Genomic DNA, 12,752 nt, shown 5'->3' on the forward strand with positions numbered 1-12,752 from the left:
AAATGAGCTAGTATATGCTTTGTTCAACAAACCACTGCGTCATAGGTGTGATGTATGTCAGTTATTATTTATTTCACAAAAAAGAGAGCTATGTAATTGTCTGAAGGCTAAGAGCAGGCCCCCTCTAAAAGCAACCCTTTCCCCTTGAGTGTTCCCTGTCTGTCTGTTCAGTAGCACTGCGATGGGTGCCTCCCCTCTTACCTGGGACTTGAAGTAAGTTTCTTGTGGGGTGGCAAGCACATCTGCAGACGCAATGTCTAAGTGCATGAGAGTCTGCCGGAAAGAAGGCCGGTTACGAGGTTTACTCTGCCTAAAATAAAAAGACAGTTTATGCTTTTTGGAAGTTAGGATCTGGAGGGTGAAGATTTTATTCTACTTTCTGAAGCACATTTGTTGTACTCCAAAGTGGCTGTATCGCAGACAATTTTGATGTTCTGAAGGGAGAAAGGAAAATGTAATTAGGAGATCCTGCCACGAGTGAAATGGAAATCTAACTAGGATCACTGACCCATAAAATAGTCCTGTAGGCTGCTAAGGTAATAATAGCATTGTTTACTAAGGCCTATTGCTTCACTTGTAAGTTTTACTCAGTTACAGTCCAGCAACTCTGTGAGCAGGTGCTAGTTCTAGTTTACAGATGAGAAAACTGATACACGGCGATGTGACCCTAAGCACACAGATTTAAAAAGAGGCAGAGCCCGTATCTGAACCCAAGGTTCTCAACTCCACAGCTCCTGGGCTTTCCACCACCAGCTGGTTCACCCCTCATACGCTTTAGAGACCATTTGCTGTTTCCGCGCATTATAGATGCATTTGAGGAAGAAAGTACAAGAGGATATTGGGAGAAATATAGTCTTACCATGTCTGTTTCATAAGGATTTTGAATCCATCCGGGCAAGTGGAAGGAACTGGAAGGTGTAGGCTATTGCTTCCAACACCCCAAATAATGGCTGAGGAGTCTACATCTTTGTAGGGGATCTCTCCCGTCAGGAGTTCCCACAGCACCACTCCAAAAGACCTACGGCAGAATTAGGAACACATACAAAAGACATTTCAGACTGGTGGATTTGTATTTTAGCTCTTTCTTAATGTAAAAAAATTCTGAAACAGGGTCTTGCCATGTAGTTCAGGCTGGCCTTGAACTCACTATGTTGCCCAGGCTGGCCTCGAACATGTGACGCTCCTCCCGCCTCCTGCTCCACACCTTACTAATTTTTAATCAAATTGATACACTCAGTTTTACAATTCAAATTACTGCCATAAGAAAAACAGAAAGTCTAGGAAATTGCTGAAAAAGAAAATCAATGAAGAGTAACCAACAATACCAAATATTAAATACCAAATATGGTCTCAATAATTAATTCTGGTGCATATGAAGAGGGTGTGATCAAAGGACTGGAACAGGAATATAGAAATACACCAAATGTACACAGAAATTTAACATATGGTAGAAATGATATTACAAACTAGTGAGGAGCTGGGGATTTAGCTCAGTGGCACTGTGCCTGCCTCGCAAGTGCAAGGTCCTGAGTTCAATCCCCAGTACCAAACAAACAAACAAACAAACTAGTGGAAATAAATTGACTGGTTAATAAATGGCATTGGGACAACTAGGGAAAATTAAATCTACCCCTCCCCTATTTCAAGATAAATTATAAATTAATCAAAGAATTAAATGTGGATAATACAAATATACAACTTCTTTTTTTTTTTTTTGGTACTGGGGATCAAACTCAGGTCCTTGAGCTTGCAAGGCAGGTGGTGGAACCACTGAGCTAAATCTCTTGTCCTAAAAATACACAACTTCTAAAAGATGCTGGGCATATTGGCTCACACCCGTAGTCCCAGCACTCTGGTAGGCTGAGGCAGGAAGATTATAGGTTTGAGCCCAGCCTGGGAAATTTAGCAACTTAGAGAGACTCTGTCTCAAAATTAAAAAGAAAAAAATAGGGCTGGAGATGTATCTTAGTGCAAAGCCTCCAGATTCAATTCCCAGTAGTGCAGAAAAAAAAAAGAATATCTTGGTAAGTGTAGAAGGAAGGAAGCACTAATGCAGCGAATGTGGGAGAAGACTTTCAGGGGCCCCTTACCATATGTCAACTTTTTCTGAGACAGGCTCATTCCGTATCACCTCTGGGGCCATCCACGCAACTGTGCCTGCAAAGGACATCTTGGTGCTCTTATCACTGAGTTCCTTAGATGTCCCAAAATCTGAAATTTTCACTGCATCTGTGTGAGTCACTAAGACACTTTAAAAAAGAAATAAAGAAATAAAGGAAACATCCAGATCATTAGCACTAATGAAAACCACGACTCTAAACGGCCACTGAAGATGTTTGCTTACTGCTTTCTGCCTTGTGGAAGAACTTCAGCTTGCAGTTTGGAGCATTACTAGGCATGAGTTATGAGCCAGAAACAGTTGCACTCGGACCTGTGAGGTGGCATGGCTGTTACCTGCTTTTATCCTGCCCCTATACTTGCTAACCGTGTAACTGTTAAGTTACTTAACTCTTCCAGGCTAGTTTTCTTGCCTGCCAACTGGAGGTAATTCAGGTTATGGTACCTTAGCTGCAATTCGGAACTGCTAAAAGTTCTCTGAATAGCTCCCAGATATTTGTTCACGTTTATCAGGCAAACTCACTTCCTCTCATTTTGTGCCAGTGTCACAGGTTTCACCACAGAGATATTAATGCAGTTGATTCAGGGGGGCTCCTTGATTTTGTGAATGTCTGAAGTAGCTCAGGGTGATCTTCCTGAAATCACCTGGCTCTTTGAGTTGTGGTCCCATGGGGGTCATTCTGTAATGACCTCTTCGAGTTTTTATATGAATTAAATGAACTGAGATACATAAAGCACCAATGCTCAATATACACTGGTTTCCATCCTTGCCAGTCTCAGTTAATCCACTAAAGAAAATGTTCCTAAATGTTATTTATCTCAGATGAATGGAACGATGACACCAGAGACTCACTGATTAAAAGACTACTGTGAATGCTGGCTGGGATTTCACTAGTCCTGACAAGGAAAAGCAGAAATAAATTTAAACTTAAGTAGTTTCCACACAAGTCATGTTTTATTTTTCGCAGGAGTTATCTAAAATGTGTCCTGGGCCAAAATGCTTTTGTTAGCCTTAAAGATGAATGTAAATTTGTAGCTCTGGCAGCTTCCCCACTGTAGACTGAATTCACTTTAAAAAAAAAATGTTCAGAACTTTAGAAGGTGAAGGAGTCAGGGAGGAAGAGTCTAAGTTTAGATATAGGACCCTTTTCTTTTGAACAGTACGAGGCTTTAGAGTCAATAGTATCTAACTGGATACTAACTTGTTTTCTAACTAGAAAACAGAAAAATGTTCAATCTGTCTCCTTCCTTCTCCTTTTACCCTTGCCCACACCCCTAAAGCCAAATGGTTATCTACTGAAAAGCTCAGGACTAACAATTGTTAGAATACCTTCAGCCACATCCTACCTCTGGTTTGGTACCTGATACGTAAATTCACATAATTTGGGAGTTTTGATTTGATAGTATTAGTGTTGGTGAAAACACATGAAGATTACAATGTTCTGGCATATCTGAGACGTTTGGGAAACTATTACCATATTCCACGAATGCTAGAAAAACGTGGAAAGCCCTTAGAAAGGCAAGCACTGTAGGAACTGCCACTTCTGCCTCAGTTGGCACAGAGGGAATGGATTTGGGAGGTTAGAACTGATGCCACACTGGGACTCTCCTGAAATCCTGAACAAAGTTAGGGTCCTACAGACTTTAGATTTAATGTAGTCAATGAAACTTCTTGCCACAGTGAGCCAGATCATTATTTGTCTTCTTAAAGTTCACTTGAAATCTGGAGGCTCAGACCACCCGGGCTGGCAGTTGTATTGTGATAGGGGGAAGACTCACTAGATGACCAGCTACTACTCCGACCTCTAAATGACAAGAGTAAAGGCGAGGACCCTGTGATTGTGTGTATGTGAAGACTTCCTGACTCCTCCAAAATTAATTCTCCAGAACGTGATGGTTAAAAAAGGACATCACTAAATATGCCTTTAGAAAGTATTTCACATATTTTATGGGGGGAGGCAAAAGCAGCAGATTGTGTAAAGAATGCAAACAGAAGGAATGAACACTATACATTCATGTTTATTTGCACATAAAGCAAGGCAGTTGTTCGGTGAACTAACTACGGTAATAAACATGGTTGAATATGATGGTGGTAAATAAGAGGTGCTTTAAGTTTATATTCAAAGTCAGATTTTGTGTTCTAAGGAGAAGAGGCAGGACTCATCGTGAATTCCTTTCGTTCACATGATGAGATAGGATGCAGGCACCACTGGTTCAAAAGTTCTGGGCCAAGATCTAGTGCCGTGACTTTGGCGGGAGGCCTAGCTGCTCTTACGTCAGTCAGGATAATGATGTTGTTACATGCATCCCATATAGTTTTTGCCAGAATTAAAGGAGAGGTGATAGTGGATATTTGAAAATGTTATAAATCATAAAAATATTATGCAAATAGGTTTTCGAAAAGAGAACAGTCTTTCTGTAAACCAAAGTGATGACAAATAATACAAATAATGTTTCAAAATAGGAGCTACCTGGAAATATACCATTTTCTCAATTCCATTTTTGCATTCATGCAATTTTGGAAACTGAATAAACACTTCTCTTAAAGCAGTTATTGGTTACCAAGGAATCATTTTGGAAACATAGGTTGCTAGAAACAGCTCTGCTTCTCTTTAGCATTTTTCTTTTTCTTTTTTTTGGCACTGGTGATCGAATTAGCCATTTTTCTTATGGCTGCTGTCACTATCAACATTTATTTTTTTCTTTTGCTTAGATGCTCAGAGCCCAATTTGCAGTCTACCCCAAATGGCTGTGTAGAATTTTATGGCATACCTTTCATGAACAGGTCGGGCTTGTAATGTTTTTATTTTCTCTTTCTGTATGTTTCTTATTCATCCATTTTTATCCTATTGCGTACGTTTCTGAAATTCAGTTAAATTTTTTTTTGGAATAGAGTAGAAAAATGAACCAAGACTTCAAGTGGAGAAGTAAGGATTAATTATCTGTGATACTGAAAGGCGAATACTTCAGATAATAATGAATTTTGTTGCACATGTGTATAATTTAAAAGCAATAAAACAGGATAACTAGTGTACCTGAACACATCTTTCATATACATAAGTAATAAGCTCAATAAGAATCCAAAAAATACTAAAATACAACAATATATAACCACAGCACTGCCTTACATTGGGCTAAAAGTATGATGCGTGAAAACACCAATTAGGATTGATTAAAAATTCTTATTTCAAACAACAAAACAAAATAGATGAACTCACTTGGGTGATTTGAGATCACGATGAATAATTTTATGGAGATGCAAATAATTCATTCCACTGGCAATTCCTGTGGACCAGTCTACTAGCAATCGAGGTGTGATCTTCCTGCCAGCTCGCAAGACCTCGTAAAGTTGTCCATGAGCACAGTACTCCATGATAATACAGTAACACGGTGCCTGAGTGCACACACCCCTTCCAAGAAAGCATAAAATGTACATGAATGCACACATACAACAGACATGTATGCATTTTATATTTTAACAACATTTAATAAAGACCAATTCTCTACCCAAATGATTAAAAAATGCATGTAAATAATTTTTCCTGATTCTTGAATTAGTATTGAAATTCTCTGGTCTATAGGTTACTCTACTATGTATATTGACAATTTAATTTTGCTCTTCACTCCAGAGAGTTAGAGGCTGTACCGTAGCTGGTGGTTTTATGTAGGACTAATCCATTCTGGAACAGTATTTTTTTTTCCTGAGGTTTGTACAGGCTTGTGTGGTTTTAGATTGTAAGAATAATTTAAATTATCTTTTTTTTTTTCTGGTTTTTTGAGTCAGGGTCTCACTATGTATTTGAGACTGACCTAGAACTCATATGTAGCCCAGGCTGGTCTCGAACTCACAGCGATCCTCCTGCAGCCTATATTTCCATCCTTTCCTCCATCTCCCATGAAGCCTTTTCTGATCTTTCTTCCAAGTTCCTATGACACAGTAGCCATTAGGTTGTTTTGTTTTATTTTTTGTTTTTGCAATAATGGGGATTGAACTCAGGGTCTTCACAATGAAGTGTAGTCTCAGCTCTTTTTATAGTTTTTACTTTGAGATAGAATCATTAAGTTGGCCATGCTGGGCTCCAACCTGTGGTCCTCCTGCCACAGCATTGTTACAGGTAAGCCTCAGAGTGAAGATGGCTTATCTCAATTACAATGACTTACACAAGTAATGAGTTACAGATTCAAATTCAGTGTAACTTCAAAGTCTGCCTCTTTTTCTCTCACTGTACTATACTGTCTCCTTGTTTAGCCTTTTAACTTCTGGATAGACAAGCATTTTGGGGATTCCTATGTTAATACCATTTGCTCATAAAAGTGGAAAAATTATAGTTCTTCATAGTTCTGTTCTTAAGTTCAAAGAAAAAACTGTAATATGTAATTGTCTGTGTTCCACCTCTAAAGGGCATGTGCACCTTTCTTAAAACCTTCTAGAAGAGTTAACAGAGTACTGTCTACAAGACATCTGGTTAAAGGTGTCAGCCAGCTAGTGATTCATGTCCTATCTCTCAGCTCCTGTAAGTAAGGAAAGAATTTAGAGGCCATGACTTGAAGTACTGATCATGTAGAGGTCTTGTAACAATAGCAGGTTATAAAGAATTTAATTAGTTTCCATTTTCCCTGCTTTGATACACCTGTCAAATGCTATAAAGCTATTTCTATTACTCTCATACCATTTTCTAGACTATGTATAATTTTCATCTTGATTTTTAATGAGAAATTTTTAAGTATGTTATTTGACTTTTATATAATCTCAGTGGAAATTTTATAGTTGCTCAGTGGAGCAGCTAAGAGATGTAATGAAAAGGAAAGGAATAATGTAATGTGCTTAAGAATAACAAGATAAATAATTCTTTAAAGGCATTTAGCATCCTATTTAACTATTTAACTTGTCACACAAATATAGAAAGGGTCTAAGAGTGGTAGGTTATAAACTTTTCATTTCTCTTGACTGATGAGTGAAATGAGAAGCAAATCATTCTAGCAACTCTGTACAAGGACAAGGATTCTTAGTACCTATAAATAACAGCTTAATAATCACTTAATTCTAATTGCTACCTTTTCTTCCCTTGATACTGAATTTCATTAGGAAGAATCACGATGGATTTTCTTAAAAGATTACTTAAAAAAAAAAGAAAGAAAAACATAGTATTTTTATCTTGTACTTCCCTTTCTGTGCATGGTTCCTATGAACATCAAAAGCTGGAGGCACAGAAATCAGCATCTAGAGAGACATATTAAAATCTAGTCATGCCCTGTATCTTCCAGACGGTCCTGAATGTGATTCATTGGCCAACAACACATGGCACAGATGGCTGCAAACATAACAGTGCACAATGCCCTGAGAGTGTGATGTAACGGGCCAGGGACACAGACTCGCTATTGTTTTCCATGTAGAGGTAAAGTCTATTCAAGTATCTTCAGCTTAGAGTTGGGCTCTAGCACAGCAATGCTTGCCCCAAAATGCTGAAAACTGAATGTGGAGGTGAGATCATTAGAAGGGTTAGGGAGGGAAAGACTAGGAGGAGGGCAGAAGAAGCAAAGGAAAGGAAGGAAAAAAAATAAAGCTTCTCACTCACCCATCCTCTTAGGATACATTCCTCCTTTCCCTTACCCAGGACATCCTCTCGAATACTCTCTTCTTACCTGGACACACATCCTAGATCATTTCAGGAGGCCAAAAAGCCATGCTGTCTGCAGAATACTATACTCTTAGCCTCGACCTACTGATCTGAGTTTAAAAGTTTATGGCCTTTTCTCCTGCTTAGGAGGGAAGAGCATGCAGAAAGTGTGATCGTTTCAGAGAAGTAAAATGAAGGAAAGAAGAGGGTCTCTTCTCTGTCTATCTACCGAAAACAGCCTTCCCATTATTTTTTTTTTTTTTAAGAGTAGGAAAAATTTATTGAGGGAAAGAAAGCTTCTGTCTAAGAGAGACTGAAGGGGGACTGGAAAGTGGGTTGTGTCTTCCCATTATCTTTTGAAATTTATCATCTTTGGAAAAATTACAATTGGTTTCGATAGCATTTCATTCAGTCTTGTTTCCTCTTAGCCCCACTAGAGCAACCAATGAGAGAACAGCAGCTGAAGCTCCCTCTGTCCTCTGAATGAGTGTCCCTTCTGCAAGGAAATGAGTCCAAATGCCTCTTTTTACTTGTATTTTCCCTTCCACCAAGGTCTTGTAAGGAAAAGAAAATTTCACCTCAGTACTTATTTAAATCTATTCTATCAAACCTGTAGGCAAGATGTCTTTTTCTTAATTGAGGGCTACAGTTCCAATTAAGACATATCACATGATACTTCGAGCTTCCTAATGATAGTTTTATAGAGGAAGGATCCCCCTTGAGGCTGCCAGGAAAAGTGGCTCCTAGTTTAGGGAAGGGAAATTCATAATATATTTCACTTCTTTTAACTATAGCCTCAACAGTTAAACTATTGTCCAGGAATAAAAAATATATGTCAAAATTGCCAGAAGCTGTAGTTTCTAAACCTTCCACTCCGTTTCAATACTGCAATTTCTGTTCTTTACTTTTTGTCCTCTAAAACCACTTTCCATTCATTTGTTCAGGGCAGTGGCAACATCTGAGGGCTGTCAAGGTTAGGAAGGCACTTAAGAGGAAGAGATTACATGTACTTAGAGCTCAGCATTTCCAAATTTGGTGACTGCCACAAATTTACCTTTGACTTTCCTCTTTCTGTTAGGAATTCCAATCAATACTGAGAAAGTAATGGTCTAACTAGAAAGATGTGTTTGTATCCTCCTGAAAAGAAACATTTTGTGAAAGAAATACAACTTAATATCACCAATAATTCTACTATCATTAGATTTAGAAAGCTGTGTGTGACATTACTAGATAAGAGATTCAAGAACATCTGAGACTATAATGCAATTTAATAATTCAGAACTGATGATAATGGAAACTAATGAATATCTATTGCACAAGAAATGTTATTTTCTGATCACTTCAGACATTAACTTTGGTTTTTTCTAACTAAATTTGAGGATGATCAGATTACCTGGAAGTGACCTCTGTCATTCCACTGATAAATGAAGTTGATGCAAAAGATCTGACTGCCTGTAATCTACCTCCTACCTTCGTGTGTATCCCCTTCCTTAAAGCGTAAGTTTTGGCAAAATGCACTAGTTTAAAAGCTTATCGTCATGACTCAGACTTACTGATTTTTATGTGGTTTTGGTTCCTCTTTTCTCCTTCTTCTCCTCCTCCTCTTCCTCCCGCTTCTCCTTCTCCTTCTCCCTCTCCCTCCTCCCTCCTCCTCCTCCTCCTCCTCCTCCTCTCGTCCTCCTCCTGTCCCTCCCCCTCCTTCTCCTCCTCCTCCTCCCAGGGCATTCACACTGAGCTAAATCTCCAGCCCTTTTTATTTATTTATTTTTAATTAAAAACATTTTTTGAGGCAGGATCTTGCTATGTAGTTCAGGCTGGTCTTGAACTCACTGTGTAGCCCAGGCTGGTTTTGAACTCACAGCAACCCTTCTGCCTCAGCTGCCCGACTGCAGGGATTACAGGCATGTGCCACCAAAGTCCAGTTTTCCAACCCTTTTTAAATGTGTGTGTGTGTGTGTGTGTGTGTGTGTGTGTGTGTGTGTATGTCTGAGATAGGGTCTCACCAAGTTGCTTACCCTCAGCTTGAATGCCATACTGCTGCCTAAGCCTCCTAGAGTACTAGGATTATAGGTGTATGTAGCTGTGTCCAGCTTTAATAGCTCTTTAGTACTGTCCCAAAGCACCCAGCACAGTGCTAAGACTATTGCATATTCCCGAAATGTTTTTCAAATCAGAAACTTATGTGCTTATATTTGGGGAAGGAAAGTAACTCCATTTCTTAAAAAAAAAAAAAAAAGCCTTGACCTACTTGAATGCGATGATGTTAGGGTGCTTCAACTTCCTCAAATGCTTGATATCCGTCTCATTCTGTTCTCTCACTTTCTTGATGGCCACCTCTTCCGCTCGAAATTTGCCCAGGAAGACAGCTCCCTGGGCTCCACTACCCAGCCACTGTAGCTCTGAGATCTCCTCAAATGGCACTTCCCAGGTATCTAGGCACACAAGGGGAAAACAAGCTTGACAAGACCTTAGAATCTGCTCAGGGACCATCCTCCAAAGCCATGCTGACGGTACCAGTCTCACCCTCATGATGTCCTCACGTGCGTCCTGCCCTGCATCCTCACCCTAAGCTTGCATGTCCAGTCAACTTTCCTGTCTGTCTCTATACCACTCTTCCCACCCCATAACCCTCACAGGGGTTTTAGTCCTTTTCAAATTTCCAGGGCAGATGCTCAATGAATCCTTGCTGAGTAAACTTACAATGACCTTCTGCCAAGAACCTAACTATGCATAATACTTATGTTGCATTACCTTCTGAGGGCTTACACCAGGCACCAGCATAGGGCTTTGCATGTAGTGTGTGTTTAACCCTGACAACAGCTCTACAAAGCTGGCCTGATTGTAATATAGTATTTAAAGATCAGGAAAGTAGGCACAGGGTGGTTAAATGAATTACCCAAGGTCCTACAGCTGTAAGTGGCATAACTGTAAGTGGCCCTGAACCCCAAAACCTGGCATTTCCAGGGAATGTTTTCTTACCCTGCCTTTCATGAAGTAACTGAGTGGATCACTGCTCATTATTCACGACTCACAGGATTTTTAAGTTTTTCTTTTTCTTAAGAGTTTACTTTTTTTGGCACCAAAATTTAACAGAGTTCATTTCTAAGTGGCACTTTTTATGATTCATGTGGTTTCTTCCTCCTTTTCTGTATTAATATTTTTATTTAGGGATGGGGATTTAGCTCAGTGGTGCCACTGCCTGCCTCGCAAGCACGAGGGCCTGAGTTCGATCCCTGGTATAAAAAAAAATTTTATTTTTATTTATTTATTTCTTCCAGGACCAGGGCTCGATCTCAGGACCTTGTCCTTATGAGGCAGGCATGGCACCACTGAGCTAAATCCCCAGCCTATATTAATATTTTTACCACAAGCCTATACCACTTATATAATGAATTTTGTTTTAAAATAAAGCACTTCAAAAATTCACTCGATATGTACTTGTAATCTCATGAAGTGTAATAATGCATCCTTCAACACCCCTCTGTGCCCCACTTCTTTACCAGAGCATTAGTACAGGTAAGAGCTGAAGATCAAAGAGCCAGAAGCCCCATGGAGCGAGGAGCAGGGTGATGACAGTGTTGAAGGTTATGAGAGATTCTCATCAGCCCTCTAAAAGGTCACTGCTTGCAGAACACCTAACAAAGTGGTGTTAAGCTGACTTTGAAGGTATTCCAGTCTTGAAAGCAAATCAGCTCACTGTGTACTACACTGATAAAGCAAGAGCAGAAACTGTCAGCTTCTTAATAAAATGAGGTTTCTAATACAGCTCCTTGGAGCAGAAAAAAGAATTATAGCAAAGGCGTTTTACAGCATGGGCATTCATCCCATTCTTCTGATAGGAGCGGTATTGGAAGTTTCTGCTCTAATGAAAATGAACAGATGCTATATAAAAGAGAATCTCTCTAAGATACAAACAGCTCACAAATATGAAATCACCAAAGGAATAAATGACAGCAAGTGAGGTTTGGGAGGAAACAGCAAGTTATGGGCTTGGCTGCTTTGAATATGCACATATATATGGTGGCTGAAAACAATTCCTTTACTGAATTCTGGGATGAATAGCTTAATTTTTAATACAACTACTAAAACTAGTCCAATGTTGGGTAGCTTTTTCTAAAAGTTCCTACTTGATTCATGTACTATGTATTCTGCATCATTTAAATTTGATTTGTAGCTCTTTACATTATCTGTTTAGATGCACTTCCTAGGTTAAAGGGTAAAATGTTTCTTGGCTCTTGGAATACATGTATTCCAAAATGCTATCCAAAAGGACTTACTAGTTTTTGTTGATAGTAGTGGAGTATGAAGATATTGGTTTTGCCATAAGTCTGCTAGCAGTATTATCAGCTATTTTTTTTCGTTCTAACCTGACTAAGTGTTTTATAAGCTTTCAGTAGTTGGTCCCTAATACAGAATATTTTCTACACATTTGTTTAATATATGTGCTTTCTGTTAACAGTGAAAATCTCCTTGTCCAGTTATCTATTAGGATTTCATAGTTCTCATAAATTTGAAGAAGCTCTTTCTCTCTGTTTCTTTGATACAAATGAAGAGAATATTTTTATAAGCCTTTTTCTTCTAGGTTTATTATTTCGGAGCAAACTATTTTGTATAATTTATCATTTCTCTCTTTTATAATTTTCTCCTAATATAGTTTTAAAAAGCCATCTATAGTTGATTTTTAAAAAAATTAACCTTTATATACATCTGGAGTTTATTTTGGTGTATGGTGTGAGGACAGATGTAAATGAATTTTTAACCACATTGTTATTCAATAGTTCCAAAGTAATATGTTCAATAATCCTTTCTTTTCATATTGCTTTGTAATACTTACATTATAATTACTGTATTTTAAGAAACACTGCCTATTATTTAATATTTTTATAAAATAAGACATAAATGAATTATTAAAATACAAATAACAAATGCATTTGGCATTCGGGTGCCAACTGTTCAAGGTATTATAATAAAGAATAAAATTCTCCTGAACCATTAGTGGCTTGTATCTTATTATTC

General features: G+C 38.6%; 1 protein-coding gene across 9 annotated transcripts in view; it reads right to left on the reverse strand.

Moving 5' to 3' along the window:
• Map3k13 (mitogen-activated protein kinase kinase kinase 13) overlaps window positions 1-12,752 on the reverse strand; it is a 151,486-nt gene that overhangs the window by 28,671 nt on the left and 110,063 nt on the right. For all 9 annotated transcript variants that reach the window (XM_010624218.3, XM_019207510.2, XM_010624222.3 and 6 more), the window contains 5 exons: window positions 9,985-10,168; window positions 5,337-5,528; window positions 2,091-2,249; window positions 860-1,018; window positions 202-310 (listed from right to left, as the gene is read on the reverse strand). In XM_010624218.3, the coding sequence (XP_010622520.1) occupies window positions 202-310; window positions 860-1,018; window positions 2,091-2,249; window positions 5,337-5,528; window positions 9,985-10,168 (803 nt within the window). The remainder of the gene's footprint in view (window positions 1-201; window positions 311-859; window positions 1,019-2,090; window positions 2,250-5,336; window positions 5,529-9,984; window positions 10,169-12,752) is intronic.

This window comes from Fukomys damarensis, unplaced genomic scaffold, assembly GCF_012274545.1.
Source record: "Fukomys damarensis isolate Sample0158 unplaced genomic scaffold, DMR_v1.0_HiC HiC_scaffold_12, whole genome shotgun sequence".
Taxonomy (NCBI): domain Eukaryota; kingdom Metazoa; phylum Chordata; class Mammalia; order Rodentia; family Bathyergidae; genus Fukomys; species Fukomys damarensis.